Source organism: Osmerus mordax, chromosome 1 (genome assembly GCF_038355195.1).
Source record: "Osmerus mordax isolate fOsmMor3 chromosome 1, fOsmMor3.pri, whole genome shotgun sequence".
Classification (NCBI taxonomy): Eukaryota; Metazoa; Chordata; class Actinopteri; order Osmeriformes; family Osmeridae; genus Osmerus; species Osmerus mordax.
Window position 1 is genome coordinate 2,117,499 of NC_090050.1, and position 14,091 is coordinate 2,131,589.

Here is a 14,091-nt window from a genome sequence, read left to right on the forward strand (position 1 = left end):
TTTCGAATGGATACCAGACCTCACCAGACCAGAGGGAGAAATGACACAGACTTGACGGGCAGTTTTTGCCTTAACTGAAGAGAGGGAGCTCTGATTAAATTACCAGCTGGTAAGAAACGAAACTTGTTGGAGAAGATAATAAAGATGCATTCATCCTCTATAAGAATGATACATTTATCGGAATTGTGGGGTAGGATGAATTGCCTACGACGTTGACGCCTGGCAGATGTTTACTTTTTATTCTAAACAAAGTAAACTATTCTCTGACTCGTCGTAAACTCATTTCGCCGACATATCTTTAAGGTTAAGTTTCACGAACAACTTTCCCTCGTCTAGATTTGTGTTTGTTTTAGAGAGATTTAGAGTCATCCTTACTCTTAAAAGTTCGAATACCTCCGTGAGAGTAACAAAGACTGTTCCCTGCCAGGCTATTTTCGAGTGGTCCCAGGAATTGTTGGACGACGTATCCCTTCAAAAGCATACTCTCTTTGAACGAAAGTAGGATCTAATCTCGCGTGTAAACATTTAATACACGTGTAAGAAACGAATCGTTACCTATAGGCTATATGTACTTCCTGTTTGGTATATCTGATGGATTTGTAATATAATGCTTACTCTGTAGCCCATGATTCAACAACTCCACTGGTCGACAATTACCTGTGTTTATTTGTTGATTCTCCTGTTTTTTTGTGTTTTCTCTCATAATAGCCATTGTAAACAAGTTTTGTTTTGAAAACACACTTTTTTAAAGAAGGAATGGGTTAACTTTGGGGTGGACAGTCAGCCAGAGTGTCAGCTCAGTTAAACAACTGTTTCTTTTACATATTTTTGCCTTTATCATACACTACAGATACACTCTGAATGATCCTACTGTGGCACTGGTTCTCTTCATTTCACTGACTTCAGCTCATTCCCTCCAGCCTCTGATGTGTTCTAAACTTAGGCATAATTGAAGGGACACGAGCTAACATTACTCACCACAAATCATGAGTTCAGTTCTCCAGGAGAAAGTCCCAGAAAATGTGGGTACATTCTCTCTATCTCTGTGTTACCACTAAATAATGGTGGGAACATTTGTGACTCATGCTTAGGTCTTTTCATTGCTTTGTTTGTAGCGGAAAGCTACAACATTCTTCACAGTCTGCTGTCGTATGTCTGTATCACACACACACACATGGCGTCTTTCGCCAAGGTAATTCATTAGCTACTTAGAAGAATTTCCAAAATTTTGCTCAATTGTTTTCATCTTGTTTCATCAAGTATTCACAAATAACAGAGGGATTGGGCTAGCAGTTATAGCCAGATAAAGAGTGACTAATACGTAGCTCACATAGCTTGCCCAGGTTACTATAGGTAAAAGCCATGCATAGTCTTCTCAGAGATAACACACACAGACTGTAGACTCACAATCGGGTGCTACAAGACTCACAAAATAGATGAGGAAGGTGTGTGAAGGGGGGGGGGGTAGAAAGATGGGAAAGAGGCTTTATTGGGTGTGCCTGTGTGTGTTTAGGTCAGGTAACCATGGCGACGAGGGGCCATTCCTCCTGCTCCTCCATGAGTAACCACACCAAGGAGAGGGTGACCATGGCTAAGGTGACCCTGGAGAACTTCTACAGCAACCTGATCGCCCAGCACCAAGAGAGGGAGATGAGGTGGGCGTTCATGCATGCACCCCTCACCCCAGGGGTACATGAGGGTACTGTTCATACCCTCATGTACCCCCCTCAAACACGCTCACACACACATACTGGTTCGTTCTGTGTAGTCTGTGGACTTTAGTTCATGTGGTTAACTCCTTCCAGGCTGGAGTGAGGCCTGCTGATGTTTTGTTTTCATATGACGAGAAGAAGCTGGTGCATGAGGTCTGTAAAGGAAGTTAGTGCCTTGATAGGAAACAGCCATTCAATGCTTCAACTGACTCCATAAAAGGAAGTCCACACAAATAACTGTGTTTATGCTCTCTCTGCTTGTGTAGAAAGGACAGATATGCACCAGATGGGAATCACTGTTAAAAGATGTATGCGATAGCAAGACCCACACAAGGCTTAAAGAATGTATGTCTCATAAAAAAAATATATCTTATGGTTGTGACCATCAAAAATCCCAAACTAAAGTTGGATTCAAATGTTATTTAACATACAATTTGTAAAAAATTCAGTTTGAGTAAACTTTGAAAAGTATTATTTGAGAGCTGTTGTGTTATTAACCTTACTTACTACAACTACAAGAACAGGACAGTCAAACCCAGAGCTCTCATCATTGGATGATCTTTAAGTAAACTAAACACAACTTCAAGCATGCCCAACACTCCATCCACACGCTACCAAAGGCACTACATCACTGTTCCCCTGATCTGTGAACAGTAGTTCCTGATCTGTTCCCCTGATCTGTGAATGTAATGTCGTTTCCCATTTGGGGGAGCATGACTTTGTATTCGGGGGGAGGTGAGAAAGTCATACTATTTGGGGGGAGTTTACTCATATTTGGCGGGAGTGTTTTCATTTGGGGGATGTACTCGTATTAGTGGTGGTCAGATGGCTGAGCGGTTAGGGAATCAGGCTATTAATCCGAAGGTTTGCCAGTTTGATTCCCGGCCATGCAAAATGACGTTGTGTCGTTGGGCAAGGCGCTTCACCCTACTTGCCTCGGGGGGGATGTCCCTGTACTTTACTGTATGTAGCTCTGGATAAGAGCGTCTACTAAATGTAAATGTAGTGGGTGTGTTTTGCACTTCAGGGCCACCGTACCCAACAGTTTACAGTGCATGTCAGATCGAAAAGCAAGACATGAAGTCTTAAGGAATTCTCTTCAGAACTCCAAGCTAGTTGGAGAGGATTTGCGTTGAGGCCTAGATATAAGGGAGGGTTAGAACAACAAATGGCCATGAGCTGGATCAAACCCGAACCAGGGAGTTCACCTCCAAGCCAACAGCACGCTAAAGCAGGGGGGGTAGCAGGCTTCAGGAATTAGGAGGCTGGTCAAGACTGAGACCTTGATGACAGTGGTGATCCACCCAAAGTAAAGGGCTCTCTGGACTTTCCAGAGGGGCTGTAGATAACTGACTAAATGACTGTATTCTTTAACCTTGACCTTCGACCCCTTGTTGCCAGGCAGCAGAAGCTGGAGAGGGTGATGGATGAAGAAGGACTGCCAGATGAAGAGGTATGTTTATGGGCCACACACACACGTACACACACGTACACGCACACCTACGCGCACACATGCACACACACACGTACACACACACGTACACACACACGTACACACACACGTACACACACACGTACACAATGGCTCTCTGCTCAGGCACACACACACATACTTCCTCCCTGTCTGTGTTGTAGAAGCGTATGAGGAGGTCTCAGCACGCTCGTAAAGAAACAGAGTTCCTCCGACTGAAGAGAACCAGGCTGGGCCTGGACGACTTCGAGTCCCTCAAGGTGATTGGTCGAGGAGCATTCGGAGAGGTAAGATGGATGCACCTGCTACACTCCCATTGGTCATGACCTGGCGGGGCCCAGTTGCACATAGTTTAGCTAAAGTGGACCCCTGCCCTTTGACCTGCAGGTGCGTCTCGTCCAGAAGAAAGACACCGGTCACGTTTACGCCATGAAGATCCTGCGCAAGGCTGACATGCTGGAGAAAGAGCAGGTGTGACGTTTTGTCTTCCTTCATTCCTCTAGCGTTGCTCACACTTTGTACATTCCAGCCAGGCCTTTCACATAAGGAACAGTTTCAGCCATGCTGAAACAGAACATGTTTCTCTGTGTTTGCAGTCCAATACATCCTGTCTCTATCTGGCAACTCCTCAAGGGATATTTCGGAATTGTTTGTCTTTCTTAAACTACACCCCTTACCCCATGTTCCTCTAAAGTAAACAATGTAGTTACAACTAATACTAATACCGAAAACAAATAATCTTCCACTTCAATGTTAACTAGTCTAGCACAATCAGCTTGACCTTTTGACAGCACTTCACCCTGAGATCCCCCAGAGAAAGTATTTCTGACTCTGATACAGTGTATGTTGTTTGTGTGTCCAGGTGATACAGTGTGTGTTGTTTGTGTGTCCAGGTGATACAGTGTGTGTTGTTTGTGTGTCCAGGTGATACAGTGTGTGTTGTCTGTGTCCAGGTGATACAGTGTATGTTGTCTGTGTGTCCAGGTGATACAGTGTATGTTGTCTGTGTGTCCAGGTGGGCCACATCAAGGCCGAGAGAGACATCCTGGTTCAGGCAGACACCCTGTGGGTGGTGAAGATGTTTTACAGCTTCCAAGACAAGCTCAACCTGTATTTACTCATGGAGTTCCTCCCTGGAGGTGTGTGTTTGTGTGCGTGCGTGTGAGGGAGTGTGTGTATACATGTACCTGTGTGTGTATACGTGTACATGTGTGTGTGTGTGTACATGTGTCTGTGTGTTAGTATGTGTGTGTGTGTACGTGTGTGTGTGTATGTATGTGTGTGTACGTGTGTGTGTGGTGCTGATACTGTGTGCCGCCCCCTGCAGGTGACATGATGACGTTGCTGATGAAAAAGGACACCCTGACCGAAGAGGAGACTCAGTTCTACATAGCAGAGACTGTCCTGGCCATCGATTCCATCCACCAAATGGGCTTCATCCACAGGGACGTCAAACCTGACAACGTTCTGCTGGACTCCAAGGTCTGCACACACAAAAGTAGAAACACACACACACGTAGACACACACACTCTCACTGTTATTTCTCTACACAAATGTCAGACGCCCAAATCTCACAAACTATCACAAACAGCGAATGAGTGAAGACCTTATAGTGTTGAGGGACACGTGATACCTGTCACACTTGGAACGTCCTGAGTTTATTATGTACATTTTTCTCTCCTCTACTTTGTATTTGTATTTTTAACAATGACTGTATTCACTTCATAATCCAGTTTGAATTGGTGCCCGTTTTATAACCTGTTTTTAAAGAAAAACGTTTCAAAATTGACGTCCAACCGTCTTTGTGTGGGCGTGTTAGGGCCACGTGAAGCTGTCAGACTTCGGCTTGTGCACTGGACTGAAGAAGGCCCATCGAACAGAGTTCTACAGGAACCTCAACCACAGCCTGTCCAACGACCTCAGTGAGTTCATCATTGATGCAACAGTACTTGTTGATGAAACACACAAACCCTCGAATGGCTGTGTGTCATAACAGTGCCTGTGCTTCCTGCTCAGACTCTCAGAACATGAACTCCAAGAGGAAAGCAGAGACCTGGAAGAGGAACAGGCGGCAGCTGGTGGGTCCTGGATGTCTGGTTGTAGTCCTTGGTCAATATTTACATTTAGCCATTTAGCAGACACTCTTATCCAGAGTGGATATTCCCCCCGAGGCAAGTAGGGTGAAATGACTTGCCCAAGGCACCTTGCCCAAGGCCCAAGACTCAACGTCATTTGTCACGGCCTGGAATCGAACCGCAAATCTTCTGATTAATAGCCCTATTCCCTAACCGCTCAGCTATCTGACCCCCTATTTCCTAATTTACATTAGGAACTTGATGATGACCTGTAAATTAAGAATTATAATTCTTGATTCAGCGTTAATTCTTTTTTTTTTTAAATGTCCTCATATCCAGATGTCCCTGGACTGAACACATCTTAATATTATTTTCAGAAAAAGTACACAAAAAGTCTTATTCTCCTCCAACATTTGGACGACGCTCTGGCCTCTCTCCTCAGGCTTTCTCCACAGTGGGAACACCAGACTACATTGCACCTGAAGTATTCATGCAGACAGGATACAACAAGCTCTGTGACTGGTGGAGCCTGGGGGTTATCATGTATGAGATGCTGATTGGTGCGTATGTTGTGCCATAGGTTGTTTGGGGCATTTGTTTCTTTTTTTCATACAAATTCATAAATTAGCAATATAAGCTAGAGGCTGTGTTTACAATGTTCTCTCCTCAGGCTATCCTCCTTTTTGTTCTGAGACACCCCAGGAGACGTATAAGAAGGTGATGAACTGGAAGGAGACTCTTGTCTTTCCACCCGAGGTGCCCATTTCAGAGAGAGCTAAAGACCTCATCCTCAGGTCTGAATATACAGTATTATAACTAACCACAGTGTCAGAAAGACTCATTTAGTTACATATTCTAAAGTAGAGGATGTTCAATGCATATGTGGTGAGTTGCTCTTAATGGCATTTAATGAACATAACTTCCCATATGTAGTTTCCATGTAGAAGGTTTGTGGTTCAGATTTCTCCTGTGTTCTCAGCAGATGTCCAACAAGAGGTTGTGTGTTTCTCAAGAGACTGTGTGTTTCTCCTGCCAGGTTCTGCTGTGAGGGTGACCATCGGATAGGTGCGTCAGGAGTGGAGGAGATCAAGAGGAACCACTTCTTCGAGGGAGTGGATTATGACCACATCAGGTAAGACCTACAGTCAAAGGTCATGACTTGAACCTAAAACATTTTGTGAGATAACGTTCTTGCACACTAGCAAGTGTAACAGGAACAGTTGTCGCTCTGCTCGTCAGTATTGCTTCCTTCAGATCTTCCCCTTACTGGGATTCAAACTCAGAATAAAATACAATTTTGATTAAAAATGGCAAAAAAAATTGTGAATCGATTTTTAATCGAATCGTCACCCCAAGAATCGATTCGAATCGTGAGGTACCAAAAGATTCCCACCCCTAGTAGTTATACTGAGGAGTGAGTTTAACCAATTCAACTTGGTTACACAAGGGACAGCAAAATATGAGGGTTATTACTATTTTTTGCTTGCCCTATAGGAGATCTGTAAAAACCAAAGGTATTGATGAAACATCCTTTTCTTTGTTGTTGTCCAAACAGGGAGAGACCTGCAGCGATCCCCATAGAGATTAAAAGCATCGACGACACGTCAAACTTCGACGAGTTTCCAGAGTCAGACATTCTCCAACCCTCCGGTGAGAAAACAAAGATGTATCGAGAACCATCCAGAGGAGGCTGCTGAACACTGCTGGCAGTCCAGCAGAAATAACTGTTTACATGCTTGTTGGCAGCATTCTAAAGCAAAACAAGTGTAATGACATTCAAGGCAGTAGAGATAATAACGTTGTTTTACCCCAGATTAACATTACATTTTCTGTATTGTTCTTACTGCAAGAATCTAGTCCGACCTGAATCTGTTGGTCTGTCTTCTCTGTTCCCCAGTGCCAGCAGCAGCCAGCAGCCATGTGGAGGTAGACTACAAGAACAAGGACTGGGTCTTCATCAACTACACCTACAAGCGCTTTGAGGGCCTCACAGCCAGAGGAGCCATTCCTTCCTACATGAAAGGAGGCAAGAGATGAGCTCTGAATTCCCAGTCCCACAGCTCTGCACTAGTACAGGTCCTAGTACAGGCCCACAGCTCTGCACTAGTACAGGTCCTAGTACAGACCCACAGCTCTGCACTAGTACAGGTCCTAGTACAGGCCCACAGCTCTGCACTAGTACAGGTCCTAGTACAGACCCACAGCTCTGCACCAGTACAGGTCCTAGTACAGACCCACAGCTCTGCACTAGTACAGGTCCTAGTACAGACCCACAGCTCTGCACCAGTACAGGTCCTAGTACAGGCCCACAGCTCTGCACTAGTACAGGTCCTAGTACAGACCCACAGCTGTGCTCTAGTACAGACACACAGCTCTTCCCTAGTACAGACTCTAGTACAGACCCACAGCTCTGCTCTAGTACAGACCCTAGTACCGATCCTAATACAGACCATAGTAGAGATCCTAGTACAGACCCTAGTACAGACCCACAGCTCTGCTCTAGTACAGATCCTAATACAGACCCTAGTACCGATCCTAATACAGACTCTAGTACAGACCCTAGTACCGATCCTAGTACAGACCCCTAGTACAGATCCTAGTACAGACACCAGAACAGTTCCATAGCTCTGCTCTAGTAGACCCTGGGACAGACCTACTACAGCTCTGCCCTAGTACAGACCCACAGCCCTTCCCTAGAACAGATCCTAGTACAGACCGTAGTACATACCCACAGCTCTGCCCTAGTACAGATCCTAGTACAGACCCCTAGAACTGTGGGAGATGAAGCTCAGAAGGCCTTTCTAGAAAAACTGGATGCGTAGTTTTGGGCTCCTGATTCAGTATCGATGGAGCTTCTGAAAAAAGGTGTATTTTTTGAAAGCTCTAAAGAGTCAGTTCCAACCTATTTTTATTCGAAACTGTATACCACTGTGTATTGAAATACTATAGATGTTAAATACATTTAAAGATTTGTTATTCAATGCTAAGCATATGTCACCTATATTTCCATATGAAAACACTTCCCGCATTGGGATGTTATCTGAACCTAAAAAGTGTCCTTACTTCATCATGATATACTTAGCCAAGAATATTGCCTGTGTCTGACAGTGCTTTTTTTCCAATTCAAGTTGTTTTGTTTTTGTTGTTTTTAAGCAAAGATGGTCAGCTCAATATCTTTCTTGTGTGTCAACTTTATTATGAGTTAACTGTCTAAGAGTGGCCAAACCTTCATTATGAACATAGAGTTGGGTCTACCCCGTTGACAATCAATATGGAGCTTCTTGATTTTAGATTGTATTTATTATTCCATCTTTGTATTGCTATTACATCTATTGACAATCTGCAGCAAACTATCCAATAGTTCTGTGTGATAATTGACTGAATGACGTTGGATTCCTTTGAAATGGAAACACCTGTTGATTTCTTTTCATTGTTGTATTCACTTGAGTGCTTTCAAGGTTCAAGTTAAGAGTTTGGGGGAGGAGGGCTGTGTCTTCCAAGGCTGCGACCAAACGAAGCTTTCTGTCCGTTTTCTGCCTTTGTCCTTTGTTTGTTGAATGTTATGACCACAGAGAATCAAAAAGTTACAGACGGCCCCTTTAGGGCCTCCCTGTTGCTGTAGTGCCTTCTGTGTGTACATATTTTATATTCTATGCTGAGGTTAGAATAGTGTTCTTCTAAAAGGTACAAATGTCACAAATAAGAAAAGGCGGTACATTTGTTGTATTTATGCTGACATAATATGCTGTTCATTTAAGAAGGAAAAATAAGAATTTGTATAAATGCCTACAGATAACTGGACATATTATATCTAAGTTGTAAGAAAAACATTTTCAGTGCTGAAAATACTACTCCCATATACAAAATACAAAGCACAGACACATTTACTCAGCCATTCTGTATAAAAGCTCAGAGTTGTAAATGAACGGGAGGTCAAATAAATATCTGATAGCCTATTGTGTAGACCCCTCACCTCACTGTTGCGAACACAAGGGGGAGCTGGTGGGATCCAGCGCTCAGTGGATTGAGACTGTCATCTAAATTACAGTGTGAAAGCCTAAGTCTTTAATTCCTTCAAGAGGTTTGATGCAACTCTCAGTGTAACAATAAGAAGAAGAAGAAAAATGAAAATAATAAAGAAGTCATTCCCCTCAGCAGTGGTCAGGGGGAGGGACCAGAGGTTGTGGGCGGGGCTCTGGGCTCAGGAGCCTATCCAGTTCATCCACCTGTGGGGTGGGTGGGGCCGGAGGTCGGGACAGCCCCTCCCCCACAGAGGCCATCAGGTTGGGGACACTCTTGCTGCGGACACACTGGAAGTCAACATGGCGGCTCTTGCCCTCCTCCTTCTCCCAGGAGAGCTGGATGAAGGGCCGCTGGACGTAGTTGTAGATGACCTCAGACTTCCCCCCCGGACGCCTCTTCACCTTCTCCTTACAGGTGGGGTACCCTGGTTACAGGACACAGCATAAAGGTGAGGTACCCTGGTTACAGGACACAGCATAAAGGTGGGGTACCCTGGTTACAGGACACAGCATAAAGGTGAGGTACCCTGGTTACAGGACACAGCATAAAGGTGGGGTACCCTGGTTACAGGACACAGCATAAAGGTGGGGTACCCTGGTTACAGGACACTGCATACAGGTGGGGTACCCTGGTTACAGGACACAGCATAAAGGTGGGGTACCCTGGTTACAGGACACTGCATACAGGTGGGGTACCCTGGTTACAGGACACTGCATACAGGTGGGGTACCCTGGTTACAGGACACAGCATAAAGGTGGGGTACCCTGGTTACAGGACACAGCATAAAGGTGGGGTACCCTGGTTACAGGACACAGCATAAAGGTGGGGTACCCTGGTTACAGGACACAGCATAAAGGTGGGGTACCCTGGTTACAGGACACAGCATAAAGGTGGGGTACCCTGGTTACAGGACACTGCATACAGGTGGGGTACCCTGGTTACAGGACACTGCATACAGGTGGGGTACACCTTCGATCCCTATCCTGATGTTCTTTAGAGGAAGCAGAGGTTAGGCAGGGTAGGGGAGGTTGAGGATTGGGTTTGGCTGCTCACCTTCGATCCCTATCCTGATGTTCTTCAGGCCCCGCTCCTTCAGCAAGGCTTTGGCCACGTCACGGTTCTCAATGTACTTGAAGAAGCGGTACAGCTTGGTGCTGTACACAACTGGAGGACAGGCAAAAGACCCAAACTTCAGGACAGTGACACACAAGTCATTTTGTTCTTCCAGTACTTGGGATTTGACAAAGATTGAGGTGCAGACATTTTGCTTTAATTCATGCGATTTTTCCTAAATGTTTTTTTAGCGCATGCAGTAGAGCTATCGAGATCTAATGTTGGTTCTCGGCTTTGCATTTGCCATTGGAGGGTTGTTGCAACAACATGAGTCGTGTTCCCTCTCCCTCACTTTGAGAACACTCCTCTCCCAGGGGAGGGGGGTGGTCGTGGTCCCAGTCCACCAGGTCGTCGTCCGTCAGGACCACCATGTGACACTCCCTCTCCCCTTCCTGTGCACTGGCCACCATCACCGGGACAACCAGCTCCTCCAGGAAGTCCTCGAACTGGCGTCGTGCCCCATCATTGGACAGCTCGTGCAACAACGCACCTGGAAACCCACATGAGGACACTCAGGGTTAGAACCAGCAGCTTCTAGAACAATGGTTCTCAACCCTGGTCCTCAGGGACCCACTCTGCCTGGCATACTCTAGATGTTTCCCTCCTTCAACACACCTGATTTAAATGAATGGGTTGTAATCTAGCTCAGCTGAAGCATGACCATTCATTTGATTCATGTGTGTTGGAAGAGGGAAACATCTAAAACATGCAGGACAGCAAGTCCCTGAGGACCAGGGTTGAGAACCACTGTTCAAGCTCATCTACGGGTGGGTGAGAATAATTAACTTCCCTCTGAATGAAGTGTGCTGTATATTTTGGTCTGCAACCTTAAAAAAATGATACTTAATGCTCCTAAGATCCTAGATCCTGCTCCTGGAGGCCCTATTTATTGTTTTACTGATTTACAATGAATTGCAGTTCTTGTGAAGTTTGTATAACTGAACAAGAACTGTAACTTAGTGGAAGTGTTGAATGGGCCCTGAAACATAGGGATGGGACTCACTGAGGTCTCTGCACCTCACGGTGCTGTAGTCAAAGTTGATGCAGAGGTAATCACACGCCTCTCTCAGCTCCGACACCGACACCCCATCTGGACACTGCAGGGTGCCCCCTCGGTAGTAGTCCTGATGTACAGAGGATAAACAGTAGAGGGAGGAAGAGACATATCGAGGAAAAGAAAGTGACTAGAGACAAGCAATTGGTTGACTGATAAAATTATAGAAAAAAAATCTACATTTAATCTTAGTAATTAAAATGAATCAAGATTTTCAGGAGCTAAACATTTTGATGAACTCCTTGATGACAGAAAATCCTTTACCAGGACAACTCTGAAGATGTTAGCCCCAATTCCCTCCACAATCTCGTACTCTCCTTTGGGACGTGTAAAGTTGTGATGCCAAGCTGGACCAAACATCCTGAAATTGATCAGTGAATAAATATACGAGTGTAAGGGAATATCCATCTGAAAATCTGCTTAAAAAAAAATCTTTGACTCATCTTCAAAGAGTTCAACTGCGTTGGTGAGAAATGGTTGTGCAGGTGATGGAGCTACATGCTGTAGCATCTTATAACTTTTCATCCTGTTAGCCCAGAGCAACACAAATGGACCAGGGCTAAGCTGGCTAAACTGAATTGTTTGACAATTCAATCAAAACGATTTGCTGATCCCTAGATAAGATGACAAATCTAAAGTGCAGCAGGCCATCAACACCGGTTGAGCGAGAACAGTGGATTAAAATGCTACAAACATAGATCCGCAGTGTGGATGATTCAGGACAGCTACTAAACACAGCTGGAAGGGGAAAGCTGAGTGGTTTCAACATAGATGGAGGCAGGCCTGGCATCTTCAGTTTTATTATTCTCTATTATTCTTTTATTATTCTTATTGATAACTTTTGGATATGCCAAAGTAACTGTGAGCCTGTGCACCTCTCTACCTGGTGTCAGGTGATGTTTGACAGGAACCAGACTCTTACCTCCCCAGCATGGTGTCAGGGTACGCCGTAAAGAGGGTGGGGTCCACCACGAAGTGTGTTCCGTCCACCACTAGGGTGACCCTCCCAGAGGCAGGCTGAGAGGCAGGGCGAGGCAGGTCAGAGGGCTGAGGGGCAGGGCGAGGCAGGTCAGAGGGCTGAGGGGCAAGGCGAGGCAGGTCAGAGGGTTGAGGGGCAGGGCGAGGCAGGTCAGAGGGTTGAGGGGCAGGGCGAGACAGGTCACCCCTGCCCTCCATCCTGGAGCTCGGCTCAAGGACCACACTCACGGATCACTATGGGGACCAGAAGAATAACTTTAAAGAAACCCTGTGAAAGTGGATATCTCTTCCCCGGACATAGGCCTAAACAACAAAGAAAACAAGCAACTGTGAGTCAATATAAGAATCGGGAGCAATTCCACTCATTTGGAAACTATCATTAACAATAAACTTACCTTTCAGATCAATGCCGACTACATAACAAGGCAAGGCAGCGGTTCTCTCTCCTCAAGAAACTGAGGAGCTTTAATGGCAGCAAACATACCCTGATCATGATCAAGCCATTCTAAAATACCCCCTTCCCATCCCACCCACCCCCGCCCATGAGCATTGCTGCTGGGAATGTATTTTATGTATTTATGTATTTTAGTTGTTCTTTATTGTTCTCCCGTGCTGTGTTGCCAGAATGCCAAAGGCACATTTATATGTACATTTCATGGACAATAACATTTATTTCATCTCTTTTCTATCTCATCTTATCATATCATGTTCACAGGGCTCTCAAGTCTCCCAGCACAGGCCCCGTGGTGGCCGGGAGAGGGAAACATCACAGATGGGGAAAGTGTGTGGGGAGAGTTCAGAGTTTATAACCTACACACACTTCCTTTAGTAATGTGTCTCCTCACTTTCGGTGGTGATAAGAAGCGGCATGATTAAATTAAATTGTTGTAATGAACTGATACATGAAAATAGCAGAAAACAAGGAAAATTATAATCCACTAGTCATTTTTACATTTTAACTATGGAAGCATTTATTGGATATGCGTGTTAACTCCTCTGTTTTACACCCAAAAAAGTATTGGGTTAGTTTTCAGGCATTTTGGGCTGGTTTTGAGCACTCATTGAGCTGGAAATTGTTTCTGTACCTGGCAACCCTGGTGAGACTCACGCATTTCAACCATTTCTTACGCTGAGAATAAAGGGATAACTTGTTCCGCTATACAATTAATGGAGAAGGTGCAGGCATACTGTGGGAAGATGTCTTCCGAGATGATAGTTGTCTCGAGTTGTACAGAGTTGCCAATCAAAAAACATCACAAGCACTGCGTTCATGTTAGCTGCCCTGCGCTGCTACACAGTAAAAAGCACTTCTCTGCTGGGAGAGTTTGTGTCTGCTGACCAGGGGCCAAATGAATCAAACTCTGTCTGAATTCATCCAGGGTGAGGTCAATGTAACCATATTTGCCTTACACGGTTGTTGAAACGCCCATATTTTGTCAGGTTTCTAAATAAACTTCTCAATTAACCCTATTGTGCAACAATTAACAATTAATGACTTAATGAGAAATGGCTAAGGCAACTAAAAATGCTGTGAAAAAGGTCACAAAAAGATCACATTTGGCACAACTCATTAGTGGCCCAAATTCCCATGTTTTCTTTCTGGCTAAATAGGCTAAAGCGAGATCATTGGCATAATTTGTAGATAGCATATACAATTTACTCCC

At 44.9% G+C, this 14,091-nt stretch overlaps 2 protein-coding genes across 2 annotated transcripts; one reads left to right on the forward strand and one right to left on the reverse strand.

The window, feature by feature from the left end:
* Positions 1 to 9,229, forward strand: LOC136942835 (serine/threonine-protein kinase 38-like). The gene is made up of 14 exons (XM_067235850.1): positions 1 to 109; positions 1,514 to 1,655; positions 3,114 to 3,165; positions 3,348 to 3,470; positions 3,571 to 3,654; positions 4,199 to 4,322; positions 4,511 to 4,665; positions 5,004 to 5,106; positions 5,201 to 5,262; positions 5,702 to 5,819; positions 5,930 to 6,053; positions 6,296 to 6,391; positions 6,815 to 6,909; positions 7,157 to 9,229. The coding sequence occupies exons 2-14, from the start codon at positions 1,525 to 1,527 to the stop codon at positions 7,294 to 7,296; spliced, it is 1,407 nt and encodes a 468-aa protein (XP_067091951.1). The 5' UTR covers positions 1 to 109; positions 1,514 to 1,524; the 3' UTR covers positions 7,297 to 9,229.
* Positions 9,230 to 9,410: 181 nt separating this feature from the next.
* LOC136947164 (BTB/POZ domain-containing protein KCTD20-like) lies at positions 9,411 to 12,457 on the reverse strand. Its single transcript, XM_067241053.1, has 6 exons — positions 12,372 to 12,457; positions 11,714 to 11,810; positions 11,399 to 11,519; positions 10,688 to 10,885; positions 10,336 to 10,446; positions 9,411 to 9,706 (listed from the first exon to the last, which is right to left on the reverse strand). The coding sequence occupies exons 1-6, from the start codon at positions 12,380 to 12,382 to the stop codon at positions 9,411 to 9,413; spliced, it is 834 nt and encodes a 277-aa protein (XP_067097154.1). The 5' UTR covers positions 12,383 to 12,457.
* Between the last annotated feature and the right edge of the window lie 1,634 nt (positions 12,458 to 14,091).

Coding starts and splice junctions, on each gene's coding strand:
- LOC136942835 (XM_067235850.1), top strand. CDS start 1,525: ATGGCGACGAGGGGCCATTCCTCCTGCTCCTCCATGAGTAACCACACC. Junction 3,166..3,347: donor AAGGACTGCCAGATGAAGAG/GTATGTTTATGG, acceptor TCTGTGTTGTAG/AAGCGTATGAGGAGGTCTCA. Junction 5,263..5,701: donor AGAGGAACAGGCGGCAGCTG/GTGGGTCCTGGA, acceptor CTCTCTCCTCAG/GCTTTCTCCACAGTGGGAAC.
- LOC136947164 (XM_067241053.1), bottom strand. Junction 10,886..11,398: donor CGTGAGGTGCAGAGACCTCA/GTGAGTCCCATC, acceptor GTGGGTTTCCAG/GTGCGTTGTTGCACGAGCTG. Junction 9,707..10,335: donor CATCAGGATAGGGATCGAAG/GTGAGCAGCCAA, acceptor TCCTGTAACCAG/GGTACCCCACCTGTAAGGAG.